The sequence below is a fragment of the Amphiura filiformis genome, chromosome 10, assembly GCF_039555335.1.
Source record: "Amphiura filiformis chromosome 10, Afil_fr2py, whole genome shotgun sequence".
Taxonomy (NCBI): Eukaryota; Metazoa; Echinodermata; class Ophiuroidea; order Amphilepidida; family Amphiuridae; genus Amphiura; species Amphiura filiformis.
Window position 1 is genome coordinate 16,100,608 of NC_092637.1, and position 14,010 is coordinate 16,114,617.

At 36.5% G+C, this 14,010-nt stretch overlaps 1 protein-coding gene across 1 annotated transcript in view; it reads left to right on the forward strand.

Annotated features, from left to right (window-relative positions):
• LOC140162557 (uncharacterized) overlaps positions 1-6,097 on the forward strand; it is a 29,709-nt gene extending 23,612 nt beyond the window's left edge. Inside the window, exons 16-18 of the mRNA XM_072185813.1 lie at positions 1,203-1,366; positions 2,769-2,866; positions 4,209-6,097. Of these exons, the coding sequence (XP_072041914.1) occupies positions 1,203-1,366; positions 2,769-2,866; positions 4,209-4,398 (452 nt within the window). The 3' untranslated portion in view covers positions 4,399-6,097. The remainder of the gene's footprint in view (positions 1-1,202; positions 1,367-2,768; positions 2,867-4,208) is intronic.
• Positions 6,098-14,010: the final 7,913 nt, after the last annotated feature.

Consider the following 14,010-nt stretch of genomic DNA (forward strand, 5'->3'; position numbering starts at 1 on the left):
GTGCCAAAATGGGACAGTTGTGTCCTAAAATGGAGCAAATTTGACACAAAGTAGTGGATTTTCTGTGATAATTTGTCCTGACTGTAGGTAAAGAAAAATTTTGAGGGAGAGGGGATTGAACCTGGGACCTCTTACATGTACATGCCTTAAAATAGTAGGGGAACTCAAATTTTTGACATTTGGAGGAAAATTTTGTGCATTTTTCTGGGAATAAATGTGTCTTCCAGACATGACTTCGTGCACCAGTGGCAACTGCCATAACCAGTCTCTCCCAGCACTTACAGCAGTAACCATGGTAACACACTTTTGTTACTGCTACAAGTAACACACACCAGTCCATATCTTGGCGGCACCCTTCAAATGAGGTCAATTTGAGGTCACATTATGCAATGTTACTGCATGCTGTAACATCTAAAACCATTTTAAAAACATGGCTGCCAAGAGTGTTACCCTACCAAGTAACACTTGTAAAATATTGGCCATAACTTCCTCTTTTCAATTGACTGTCGCACCTACAGAAATGAGAGTCGCAAAGAAATTAACTATGTAAACATGATTTTAAAGTACCAAGATAACAGATTATCCAGATACAATTACAATCATTTGATTTCTAAATGATGTAATAGACCCCCAAAGAGGAGCATTATAACACCCAATTATGACTGATTTCAACACTTTACAAACCACACTTCCATCTGACCTTGGTCAGTGTCCTATGTTTACTTGGGCAAATACCTATTCAGACCTATTCTCTTCATCCAGACACACAACAGTCACTTACTGATATGATACATATTGTTATTTAGCTCCAATAGGTGTGAATTGCAGAGACTGTTCAGATGTCACTGCAGCAGGTACATCATCTAAACATGTCACTTGCACCAGTAACACATCCATGTGTTACTGCTGTGAGTGCCGGGAGAGACTGATAACCATTAACCCTAGGCACTACCTGCCGAATTATCAGCCTGTAAGAACTACTCTGATTGGTTACAAAGAGGACTATGTCATATATTTAGCCAATCAGAGATATGGTAAGAATAGTCAGTAGGGCTGAAGGGGATAAAGCACTAAGAGATCTAAAAGCTCTATTTTGATTGGTTACTCATATAATTATATCGTGTAATTAACCAATCAAGGGTACAGTAAGAAAGGCAATAGTGCCCATGGGGTTAACATATTTGTATATTTGTGCACCACAGATGAAACCTCATTTACAGATCAACTCCGCGAGTGCCTTCAGTTGTCACGGATACTGCTGCAACATATAGACTGCTTAGTGATCACTTTGGGAGAAAATGGAGCGTTAATTGTCCGAAATACGGAACCAGAGGACAAATTAATATGTGGGAAAACAAATCGAGAGGTATGTATGTAGGAATTAGGGGGCCATTGGTCAGTAACAAAGGGGTATCATGTGTGACCAATTGTCCATTAAGTCAATGACCAGTGCATATGAGTTTATTCAGCATATTTATAAACAATAATACATGATAATGATCAAATAACAAAACATGTGTTACCAGCCATGAGGAAACTTGGAGAGATTTTTTTAAATAACCCCTCTACAAAGATGAAGTTACACACAGGGCAATTTTTCCTGTATAGCAACTATTTCTTTACTATTATTGTTGTTATTCTTATCATAGGTAATTTTTATGTATTTTAATGCCTTAAGAAATAAAGAATAAAGAAAAATAGAAAGAAAAGACTACAGTTGCAGGCAGAGTAACAGCTATAGTATACAACAATTTATATTTTTAGATCCTGAAATCGCTACCCTTCTGTGATGCACATCCCATACCCATTATTCCACTGAGAACCACAGCCCAAATAATGGGCTATTCCAGTTAAAATCCAGACAGCTCCTATGGAAGACATGACATTAATGTTCCACAGACGGGGTGTAGATTTCAAATTGAGTCACCCATAACCCCATTTAAAATTCACACGCCGCTTGCAGATTAACGCTTATGCCCCAATGGCTTTTTGGCGACTGGAAGGGAAAGAAGGAAGGAATAAAGAGAAGAAGCAAACAAAGAAGTTGTTTACTTCCATCAGGATTCGAACACAGTCCCCTCGCATGCTAAGCACTAAGACTGGTAGCCACAGGTCTTTTGCTGGCCCGGCCAACGAAACCATGCCTATATATCACTTAGGATGATTGCGTCATCACATCATGTGGGTTGCACGCATGCGCAGTGCATATATCATGTAGTATTTTGTAGTACATGGTAGTGTTTGGGTTAAGGTCATGTCTTCCATATAGGAGGTGTAAGGATTTCAACCTGAATAGACAAATCTAAAGGCAAGAATTTTCTGCTTTACAAATGCTAAATTCCGCTTTTCTCCGCTTTGTAATTTTAGCACATTTCTGACATAATAAAATTTCACAAGAATCTTACCTTTACTGTAGTCGCCCTTCAATCTGTCCTCCCAACTTTGCACTTCGCTTTGGTTCCGGTGGCATTTTGAAATTATTTGCAAACAATCCAAGAATAATCTGACGGATTTTACTTTATTTTGATGAATTTTGAAGACCCATTTCATTTAGTATTTTATTTATTTCTTTTCAATTGTATTTTTTGGGTTTTTTTCTAGGTCATTTTTGCTTATTTTTTATTTTTTCTCAGAAATGGGTTTTCCGCTTTACCTCCGAATTCCGTGATTTTTCGCAATGCGGAGAATTCTTGGCTGTAGACAAATCTCAGCTGTGGATTCTAGTTTTGCCAGAGGGAAGATATTAAAATGTTTTCATTTTCCCCCAGGATGAAGAATTGCTTGGTATGACATCAGCTGTACATTACCCAATAGGCAATGTAGATCCGGACAGGAAAATCACCAGCGTCTCGGGAGCTGGAGACTGGTAAGATCCCAAATACTGCCTTTTTAGGTATTTTGAGGCAGCCTGTATGCGTCACCCTGGCAAGGGTATAATACAATGCGATACACAATTTATATATCGAGAAGGTAAAAGATTAAACCAAGTTCTCACAACTTTGTGGAAGTTGGTGGCCTGCGATGCCAACTGATGTTGGGTTGGATAGCAGCGGGAAACTGGATCGTCTGAGCGGAAGTAGCAACAATTAATATATGCGAGAATCAGAAATAAGTGATGCAAGCCCAAGAAACTGTGATTTAATCGTGACTCAGCAGGGTTTGAACCCCAGACCTCAAAATTACCACTCGGGAGCTATTGTCATTTAAACGAAGATCGACATAATCATGGTTGTACTTACACAACTCAAGATGAATAGGTTCACTGCTTGAACTATTTATTGCATACCACTCTTTAATATCTCACCTCAGTCATGTCAGTCTACATAACATAAAATTGCTTTACACATGCTTTTAGAAAGATAGTCCCTGCCTTACGACTCTAGCAATGGGAGGTGAAGCCCTATCTTGAAGGAATTTAACACAGGATGGATCCATTCTGTAACTGCCCATATCAAATTTTGCAAGTTATAGCATGTTTGCATGGGACACTCCTTGCTCTTGGAAACTGTCTTCTAAATCTTCTCTGCACTTCTCCATAGCTTCGTGTCAACCAGTAATTCTCAACTATGAATGCATGCTGAAGTGTATAATACTATGGAGCCATTCCAATAACTTTTACCAGGTCTAACATACACTGTCTACAGTCTATAGCCATTCTGCCACACCATCTACTTAGTAATCTCAAACAGCTTATACTGCAATTTAAATTACCACCCTACATGTAGAAGGTATTGACACACAATCTTCTTTCACCCCACCTAAATTATTCAGTCAATAATATTACTCTCAACCAATAAATATTGATTAGCACATTTATATATATTATGAATGAAGAAATAGGCAAGGAAAAAAATAAAACATTTCCGTGATTTTCAACATATCATTTTCACAAGGTACTTGCAGCAAAATAGAGCTTTGAAAATGGTGCGCTCCTGATCCAGCGTAACGATGAAAAGTGTAAAAACACCTACTTTCCTTTAGAATCATGTAACTTCTGAACAGAATGTGCTATCTTTATGATCTAAAATTCTTAGAGAAGATAAAACTACTATAATTTCAAATATTTAAATAATTAATCCCACACTTGTACAAATAATAGTAAAAAAGTTCGCCAAAAATGAAAAGTCGTTGGTACCAATCATTTTGATACACCCTGTATCCTAAGTGGACTTCACAAAGTAACACATTGTTGTATTATTTATACACAGTTTAAGTGCGGGAATCATACATTCCATCCTACAAGGCTACGATTCCGACACATGCATCAAAGCTGGCATGATGGTTGCACAGATGACATTAGAAGATTCACAACCAGTCCCAGCATGCATCACTGCAAGTACCATCACACCGGAAACAGTACAAAAATGGGCGCCATGGCAACCCAGTAGGATGATGTAAACAGTATGGATTTTAAATAGAGCCATGTTTGCGTGTCGCTTATGGAGGCAATGTAGAATAGTCTACCTATGGACGAAAGAGATAACAGACAAACTCCAAACAGTCAAAGTCTCAGCATCACCCGATAATGAGGGCCGATTGTTCCATGAAATGCAACAGGTGAAACTGCTACGCATGTAACGCATATTTTTACGGTCTTTTGCGTAAACACAAGGACACGCAACGCTCTGTCGCGTATATGTGAAGGCAGACAACGCTGGTGTGATTGTTAGATATGGCACAATCGAATGATTGGCCCTCATGAATATGCGAGAATTTACAGCATACAATGCACAGGGACTTTGTTGATAAATAGTCAGTAGTAGTATGTGAGTCTACCTGTGGATTATTTCTTAATGTGCCTGAAAAACTGTACTTCTTTGTATTCTGCACATATTGCATTGTGAGCACTAAGTACTACACAGGTGCAAACCTGGGTACCCAAGGGAGTTCTTCGAGAAATTTTGTACAGGGATGTGTCATGCAGACTTTGGGATGCTGACTTTCTCTACACCTACCTTTTACTGTTTTTACAACCCATCTGTATACCTATATTTCACAAAAAGCACCCAAATTTGGTTCTTTTATGGGCATTCTTGTCCAAATGCGCCCAATTGAACACATTGATATTCACCAATAAAGCAAAATCGATAAAAAGGTATCCCAAATCTGTGGCACTCTCTGTACACCTTCAACCAGGGCACACAAACCTTTGTAACTGTCAAGCTGGAAGAATCAATTAATATTGTATGATTTTGGGTTTTTGATGATAACTACCAGAGGTGCACTATTTTGGACTCCTCTATGTGACAATCCAACATAGCTGACTTACCATAGTGTTACGCAGTCGGCTATTTAAAATTTCCAATCTCTTTGATGAAATTGGACACTTCTCAACAGGGTTATTTATTGTCTGTCCAATTAACTTAGACACCCAGTTTTTATTACTTATTTGAAAAAATATCCACTTTCAAAGAAAGTCATGAAAGAAAAGTGTTAACATTCGCTGAGACCTAACAGGATTTTTGTATTTCCAAAGCATTGAGTGAGAGTTTACCAGAAATTCTATTGAAATTGGAAGGTTTTTCTCAACACTTTAAAAATAATCCGGTAGAAGTTGGGTACCACTATTTTGGAAGGTCTCATTATACAGATTTGTAGGTATTGTGATTTTGAATAGTGAATGGATGAATAGTAAATTAATTATACTCCTCACCAAAAACATTTTATAAAAATGAAAATATAATTCAGTTCATAAAATGCAGACAGTGTTTCTAATTGGCATATTTATTCTTAGTGTATTAACTCAGTGATCCCAGCTGTCCCTCAACCAATTACAACAATTCTGCGCTGTATTTGAATCTTGTTCCTGTGCATGCTTTTGGCTTGGCCCAATTCCAAGAAAATACAAATTGTATGCCCTATGAATGTTCTGATGTTATTGGTGAGGAGTATAATTCACAATACACTCCAGACGCATAGTAACTTGCCCTATCATTTGTTATAATGCACCAACTGAAATTATTGATTGGCTCCAAACAAAGGATTTGAACCAGTGTCCTTCACCGAAATCATGGCACAGTGCAGTCCATTCAATCAAATAATGTCATCAACCTATTTGATCGTAGTGTATTTGTTATGCGTGTGAGACGACCTCTCGCGGTAGACCGCCATTATTGTGAATTAGTAAAAGGATCAAAGAAAAAGGGTGGCATCACTGATCAATATGCATGATTACAATGTTCAAACACCCCTTACTGTAAATAGATTATCCCATCAAAAGTTTCAAGTCATTAGGAATATTCGGCTGGACCCAGATATCTTGCTGTAAATCGGTCAAAATTGAATAAAAGTAGACAAGGAAGAATATTTTTCCATCGCTTTACTAATAATTTCTATTAGGTCTGACCGTGTTTAGCAAATTTTCTTTCATGACTTTTTGCCAAAGTAAAAACTGTTCGAAATATATCCTAAAAACCGGGTGTCTAAGTTATTTGGACAGACAATAGTATTTTACAGTTTTCAGCAACATCAATAATCTTATCTCAGGAACTGTGACTTGTGATGATCTTTCCAGCAAACACAAAATTTTGTATAAAACATTTTAATAAAACTTGCTGCAAAACATTATAACATAATGTTAGTTACAATGTAAGGCCAAAAGAAATTCTGTCTCGGATACCCGCATGCATTGCTATGTGAACTCCAATTCGCGCTTAGTTTAGGTCTACGGGTTGGCCGTAAAAAAAAATTTTTTTCCCATATGTTCAATTTTTTTAGATATTATCAGTATCGTATCGCGATCCAATTTAGTCTTTCTTCACAGTTTGGTTGTTGTTTTTTGGTACACATCTCACCATGATTATAAAAGAGGCTAGTAAAACTATTCATTGTGTATGTATATTACTATGTTTCTGTATTTGAATATCAAAAAGTACATAAACATTGTCCCTTGACTAAAAAAATAGCATATCATACAGCCCATTTCTTTAAAAAAAACATCGCACTTAGCTTTTTTACCAAATATATCTGAGACAGACTTTTTTTGGCCTAAGTGGTGACAAAATTTTATTTGGCAAAATAAATGTTTGTCAAAAATATTTTACATTAACATTTTGCCAACATTTTAAAAATGTAGTGTTTTTTTATAATACCAAATATGTGACGTGTCATGTCAAAAGGAGACACTTTTGGGCAGGATCATAAATGGAGAAAAAGCCAAAAATCTGCCGGTGGATGATTTTTTCACAATTTGGGTTTGTTGCGAATTTGTAATGTTATTAATGTTAAAAATATTGTCTTATAGTTTCAGACCGGAATATAACTGGCATCTTGTATTTCTTGAGACATTTTTCAAGTTAATTACTACTCTCAACATTGTCAATAATACTTTTAAAGGCCGATATCTCAATTTCCAAATTTATAATACCATAACTTCCGAAGTCAATATCTTCGCTTAGGAATGTCAGATTTCATTGAGAAAAGCAGCGTTGTGGAGCAAAATATCTCTATAATTAAGATATGTAAAAACCTCAAAATTCATGACCTGCCCAAAAGTGTCTCCTTTTGACATGACACGTCACATATGATGATTTCATTTACTTAATTATTTGCCATTCTGAAATTAAGTTGTATTTGCAATATAATTTTATTAGTGATTTTACTTTACATCATTAATAACATGGCTAAATCATGTCAGTAAATTACATATTTGACTGGCCATTCCAGTTGATAACCATGCACCCCATATGGAAGACATGACCTTAATCTCCCACACAAGGGGTGTAGATTTCAAATAGAGTCACCGCCCATTCAGGTAACCTCATTTGAAATTCACAGTCTGTATGTGAACCACTGATTGGCCCATGTGGTTGTCTTTTATAGTGCCTAGGTGCCAATACAAGTTCTTGACTTGTGTCACTCCTCATGGGCTATTGTTCATTCTAGCTTTTTATATAAAAAAAATGTGAAAGATTAAGGTCATGTCTTCCATAGGGGTGTATGGATTTTAGCTGGAATAACCATTTAAGGAACTTAAAAAATGAAGCAATTTTTTACTTATGAAAATGTCTGAATCATGCAAATCATATTATTAAAAGGATATTTTGAAAATGTAGTAATTTAACTTCATAATAAAAAATGAATGCATCATGTGAATTACAATAAATTGCTTCTTTATTATATGCCATTCCAAATCAAGTATTCATTTGTTAGAAACAGTAATTGGAGGGATAATACAAAAATCAAGCAAGATTTACTTTGCTTTACAAATGGAATGTTGATTTCATCTTATGTGTGAAGCAAACAGTGGTGGTACCAGAAATCTTTTTCTGGGTAGGGGGCCTAAAGTACAATTTTGTGGAATAAATATCATTAAAGTTGCCATAAATTAGGGTAATTTTGCATTGCATTTTCTGTGATTTTTTGTTCTGATGGGCATGCAAAGAAAACACGGGGGAGGAAAATGCACATTACCTCCCCCCCGCATCATCACTGCATAACCATAAGGCCTAAAAAAATTGTTTCATTGGCGTAACCTGACCTACCATAAAATTAGGCCCGACCCTAACTTTTAAAATTTAAAAAAATAATCAAAATAAATTAATGTTTAAAAAAGAAGAAAAAAAGTTCCAAAGCCTTTATGAAACGAGATACTCAGATTTACAGCATAAACGAAATACTCAGATTTACTACCCTAATTTTTATGTTACGCCAATCAAACAACTTTTTTTAGGCTTAATCAGGAACGATACTGCTATATGCTCCTTACCTTGTCCCTCCTGGCATCGTCATTGCATAACCATATCAGGAACGATACTGCTATTTTTATTGGTATACTCGACATGTTTCAATAAACAAAAATAAATTGGAAAATTAACAACCGACTCAGTTTTTGTGTGTTTTATTTTTTCTTTAACCTGGTTACTCATACAAAACTTGCGGTGATAATGGCTATATTAGTGTAAATAATGCAAAGCAATCATTTTTGGAGCATGTTTAAAAAAATATCCAAATTGGAGTAAAAATTCAAAATTTGAGCTCACCTGGTGAACATAACATAATTGTACTTGCTATCTACTGAATATAGCTGCACAGTTGTAGGCCTACTTGCTATCTACTGAAGATAGCCACACAGTTGTACTTGCTATCTACTGAAGATAGCTGCACATTTGTACTTGCCATCTACTGAAGATAGCTGCACAGTTGTACTTGCTATCTACTGAAGGTAGCTGCACAGTTGTACTTGCCATCTACTGAAGATAGCTGTACAGTTGTACTTGCCATCTACTGAAGATAGCTGCAAAGTTTTACTTGCTATCTACTGAAGATAGCTGCAGTTGTACTTGCTATCTACTGAAGATAGCTGCAGTTGTACTTGTTATCTACTGAAGATAGCTGCACAGTTGTACTTGTTATCTACTGAAGATAGCCACACAGTTGTACTTGCTATCTACTGAAGATAGCCACACAGTTGTACTTGCTATCTACTGAAGATAGCTGCAGTTGTACTTGCTGTCTACTGAAGATAGCTGCACAGTTGTACTTGCTATCTACTGAAGATGCACTGTTGTACTTGCTATCTACTGAAGTTAGCCACACAGCTGTACTTGCTATCTACTGAAGATAGCTGTACAGTTGTACTTGCTATCTACTGGAGATAGCTGTACAGTTGTACTTGCTTTCTACTGAAGATAGCTGTACAGTGTACTTGCTATCTACTGAAGATGCACTGTTGTACTTGCTATCTACCGAAGATAGCTGCACAGTTGTACTTGCAATCTGCTGAAGATAGCTGTACAGTTGTACTTGCTATCTACTGAAGATAGCTGTACAGTTGTACTTGCTATCTACTGAAGATAGCTGTACAGTTGTACTTGCTATCTACTGAAGATAACTGCACAGTTGTACTTGCTATCTACTGAAGATAGCCACACAGTTGTATTTGCTATCTACTGAAGATAGCTGTACAGTTGTACTTGCTATCTACTGAAGATAGCCACACAGTGTACTTGCTATCTACTGAAGATAGCTGCACAGTTGTACTTGCTATCTACTGAAGATAGCTGCACAGTTGTACTTGCTATCTACTGAAGATAGCCACACAGTTGTACTTGCTATCTACTGAAGATAGCTGCACAGTTGTACTTGCTATCTACTGAAGATAGCTGTACAGTTGTACTTGCTATCTACTGAAGATAGCTGTACAGTTGTACTTGCTATCTACTGAAGATAGCTGTACTTGCTATCTACTGAAGATAGCTGTACAGTTGTACTTGCTATCTACTGAAGATAGCTGTACAGTTGTACTTGCTATCTACTGAAGATAGCTGTACAGTTGTACTTGCTATCTACTGAAGATAGCTGTACTTGCTATCTACTGAAGATATCTGTACAGTTGTACTTGCTATCTACAGAAGATAGCTGCACAGTTGTACTTGCTATCTACTGTAGAAAGCTGCACGGTTGTACTTGCTATCTACTGTAGATATCTGCACAATTGTACTTGCTTTCTACTGAAGATAGCTGTACAGTGTACTTGCTATCTACTGAAGATAGCTGCACAGTTGTACTTGCTATCTACTGTAGATATCTGTACAGTTGTACTTGCTATCTACTGAAGATAGCTGTACAGTGTACTTGCTATCTACTGTAGATATCTGCACAGTTGTACTTGCTATCTACTGAAGATACCTGCACAATTGTACTTGCTATCTACTGAAGTACTGAAGATAGCCACACAGCTGTACTCGCTATCTAATGAAGATAGCTGCACAGTTGTACTTGCTTTCTACTGTAGATAGCTGTACAGTTATACATGATATCTACTGAAGATAGTTGCACAGTTGTACTTGCTATCTACTGAAGAAAGCCACACAGCTGTACTTGCTATCTAATGAAGATAGCTGCACAGTTGTACTTGCTTTCTACTGTAGATAGCTGTACAGTTATACAAGCTATCTACTGAAGATAGTTGCACAGTTGTACTTGCTATCTACTGAAGAAAGGTGCACAGTTGTACTTGCTATCTACTGAAGATAGCTGTACAGTTGTACTTGCTATCTACAGAAGATAGCTGCACAGTTGTACTTGCTATCTACTGAAGATAGCCACACAGTTGTATTTGCTATCTACTGAAGATAGCCACACAGTTGTACTTGCTATCTACTGAAGATAGCTGCACAGTTGTACTTGCTATCTACTGAAGATAGCCACACAGTTGTATTTGCTATCTACTGACGATAGCCACACAGTTGTACTTGCTATCTACTGAAGATAGCTGCACAGTTGTACTTGCTATCTACTGAAGATAGCCACACAGTTGTATTTGCTATCTACTGAAGGTAGCCACACAGTTGTACTTGCTATCTACTGAAGATAGCTACACAGTTGTATTTGCTATCCACTGAAGATAGCTGTACAGTTGTACTTGCTCTCTACTAAAGATAGCCACACAGTTGTACTTGCTATCTACTGAAGATAGCTGCAGTTGTACTTGCTATCTACTGAAGATAGCTACACATTTGTACTTGCTATCTACTGAAGATAGCCACACAGTTGTACTTGCTATATACTGAAGATAGCCACACAGTTGTACTTGCTATATACTGAAGATAGCAACAGTTGTACTTGCTTTCTACTGAAGATAGCCACACAGCTGTACTTGCTATCTACTGAAGATAGCTGCACAGTTGCACTTGTTATCTACTGAAGATAGCCACACAGTTGTACTTGCTATCTACTGAAGATAGCTGCACATTTGTACATGCTATCTACTGAAGATAGCTGCATAATTGTACTTGCAATCTACTGAAGATATTTGCACTTGATATCTACTGAAGATAGCTGCATAGTTGTACTTGCTGTCTACTGAAGGTAGCAGTAAAGATGAACTTGCTATCTACTTAACTACTCTTGATGCCAGAAAAATATAAAGCTAATATTTTGCACTAAAGCATCCTTTGGCTTATCTAGCCCTGATGACATCATTAATGCACACATCCTTACCCAACTTTTAATGTTATTAAAACGTTTTTGCCTAAACCAAAATCCAAAATATAACTTGTTTTAAAAAATGTTTTTCAAACATTTTTCTGTTTGCTGGGTAGACGATACGTCATCAGGGTTAAATATGCAAAGGCTTTTGGGAATCACCAACATTTTCTATCGAGAAAGTAGAGCTATGCTGTACACTGCATCACCTTGAACATTCATCAACCCTTTTCATTTGAGACCAACCATCATTTAGCTCACCACTGCTCGCCCAAACTCCATTTATAGATAGTGAGTTTCCACTTGCCATAGAAACAAATATCGCTCGTTGCGAATCGCCCAAAATTCAAAATCGGATAGACACATAATGTTAAAAAGGTTTCATTTTTGAAAAATAAGTTATTCAATCTAGAGTATCTCACCTTGTTTGGAAATTGGCTAACATATAACTAACATAATAGTTAACTATAATAATATTACCTTATACAAACATTAGACTATCATATACTGAAAATACCAAAGGTCTAGCATACTTGGTTCTAAAGTTCTGAAGTTTTGTGATGTACGAGTATACCGTAATTCTCCAAAGTATTTTATTATTTTTTTATTCCATCCCAAAGACCATTCAAAATAAAATACACAAAAATAAAGTTTTATACACTGCATTTAAAACATAATATTACACCAGACATTGATATGTACATTATAATTAACAAACAATTAAGATATATTCAAATATCACCTTTCAACTATTAACATTTTCGCTTAAGGTGAGTCGGGGCCTTCAGGCTATATTTTTCCAGTTTTGGTTATTTTGCTTATTTGGTATCTCACGCATTGAACCCATGCGTTTCTCTATGAGTGGGGGCTTTATTTTTCTCAATATTTGAGCACAAATATTGCCAGCTCATGCACCGCTCCGACACGCCTTAAAATAGACAAAATACAACAACCATGATTAAAAATCCATAGTTTAAAATATATTCTTTGAATATAATAATATTAGCTTATGCTTATTGCTATATTGGTAAATTGTGAGGTGGTGCCAGAGTACTTGACGGACAGTTTGCCTCTTTCAGTACTTAACTTACGGATGAATAGAAAACGTTTGTATAAATCTGGTGTTTTAATGGGTGTTAAACTGAGAGAGAATGCCTGAGATTGGAACCAGAAAGTTTGTTAAGATTCAGATAATTTACTACAATGCTTTCGTCTAGTTCAGATCTTGTGTAAATCGTTTACATGTAAATCCCTTGCCGTACAACCCAGAGTCAGCTTCTATATAGTAGCCTGGGTTCGGAGAATTTAAATTTGATTTACATAATTATTTTGTCATCAGGAGCTTTTTCTGTACAACAGTATTCCTCTCTTAAAACGTGTTCAGTTAATGCTCAAATGCATATTTTTATCATAATAATTATCTTGTAGACATAAACTTATTATGCAAATATTTAAATAAGGATAATTAATTATGCGAGTTATGATAATTGGGGTAGGGACAGTCTTCAATTCTAAACCCAAATTATGAGAGCTGTATGATATGACATTTATTGTCAGCTACAAGTTCACCTTTGGCACTTAAAAATCAAAAATTATTAATTCAGGTGGGATAATTTAGTGACAGGAATCGTTTACGACTCACCCCCCCCCCCACACACACACACACACCCACACGCACCCCGTCTACCCCAACACACCCCTGTTATGTTTTCTCCAAAATGTTCCTATAATAAGCTAAAACCATGTGGGGAATGTTTTGATGTTCCAAACATAATAGTGCAACACCATCGTAAGTGCAGTAGAATGCAATAGCTGCCATTTGCAACATTTCAATATTTATGAAATAACACTAGAAAAACACCCAACTACATGTAAAGGTGATATCTTGGGTTAGCTTAGTGCCAATCAGGAAAGTATACAGAACATCAACACTTTATATAATGAGCATGATGAGGAGATTGTGCTGCAAAGAATAGGTGCTTTACAAAAGGCAGCTATTGTATTCTACTGCACTTACGATAGTGTTGCACTCTGCCAACGAATTATGTTGGTAGCATGTTTGTGACAAATTATGATTCTGAA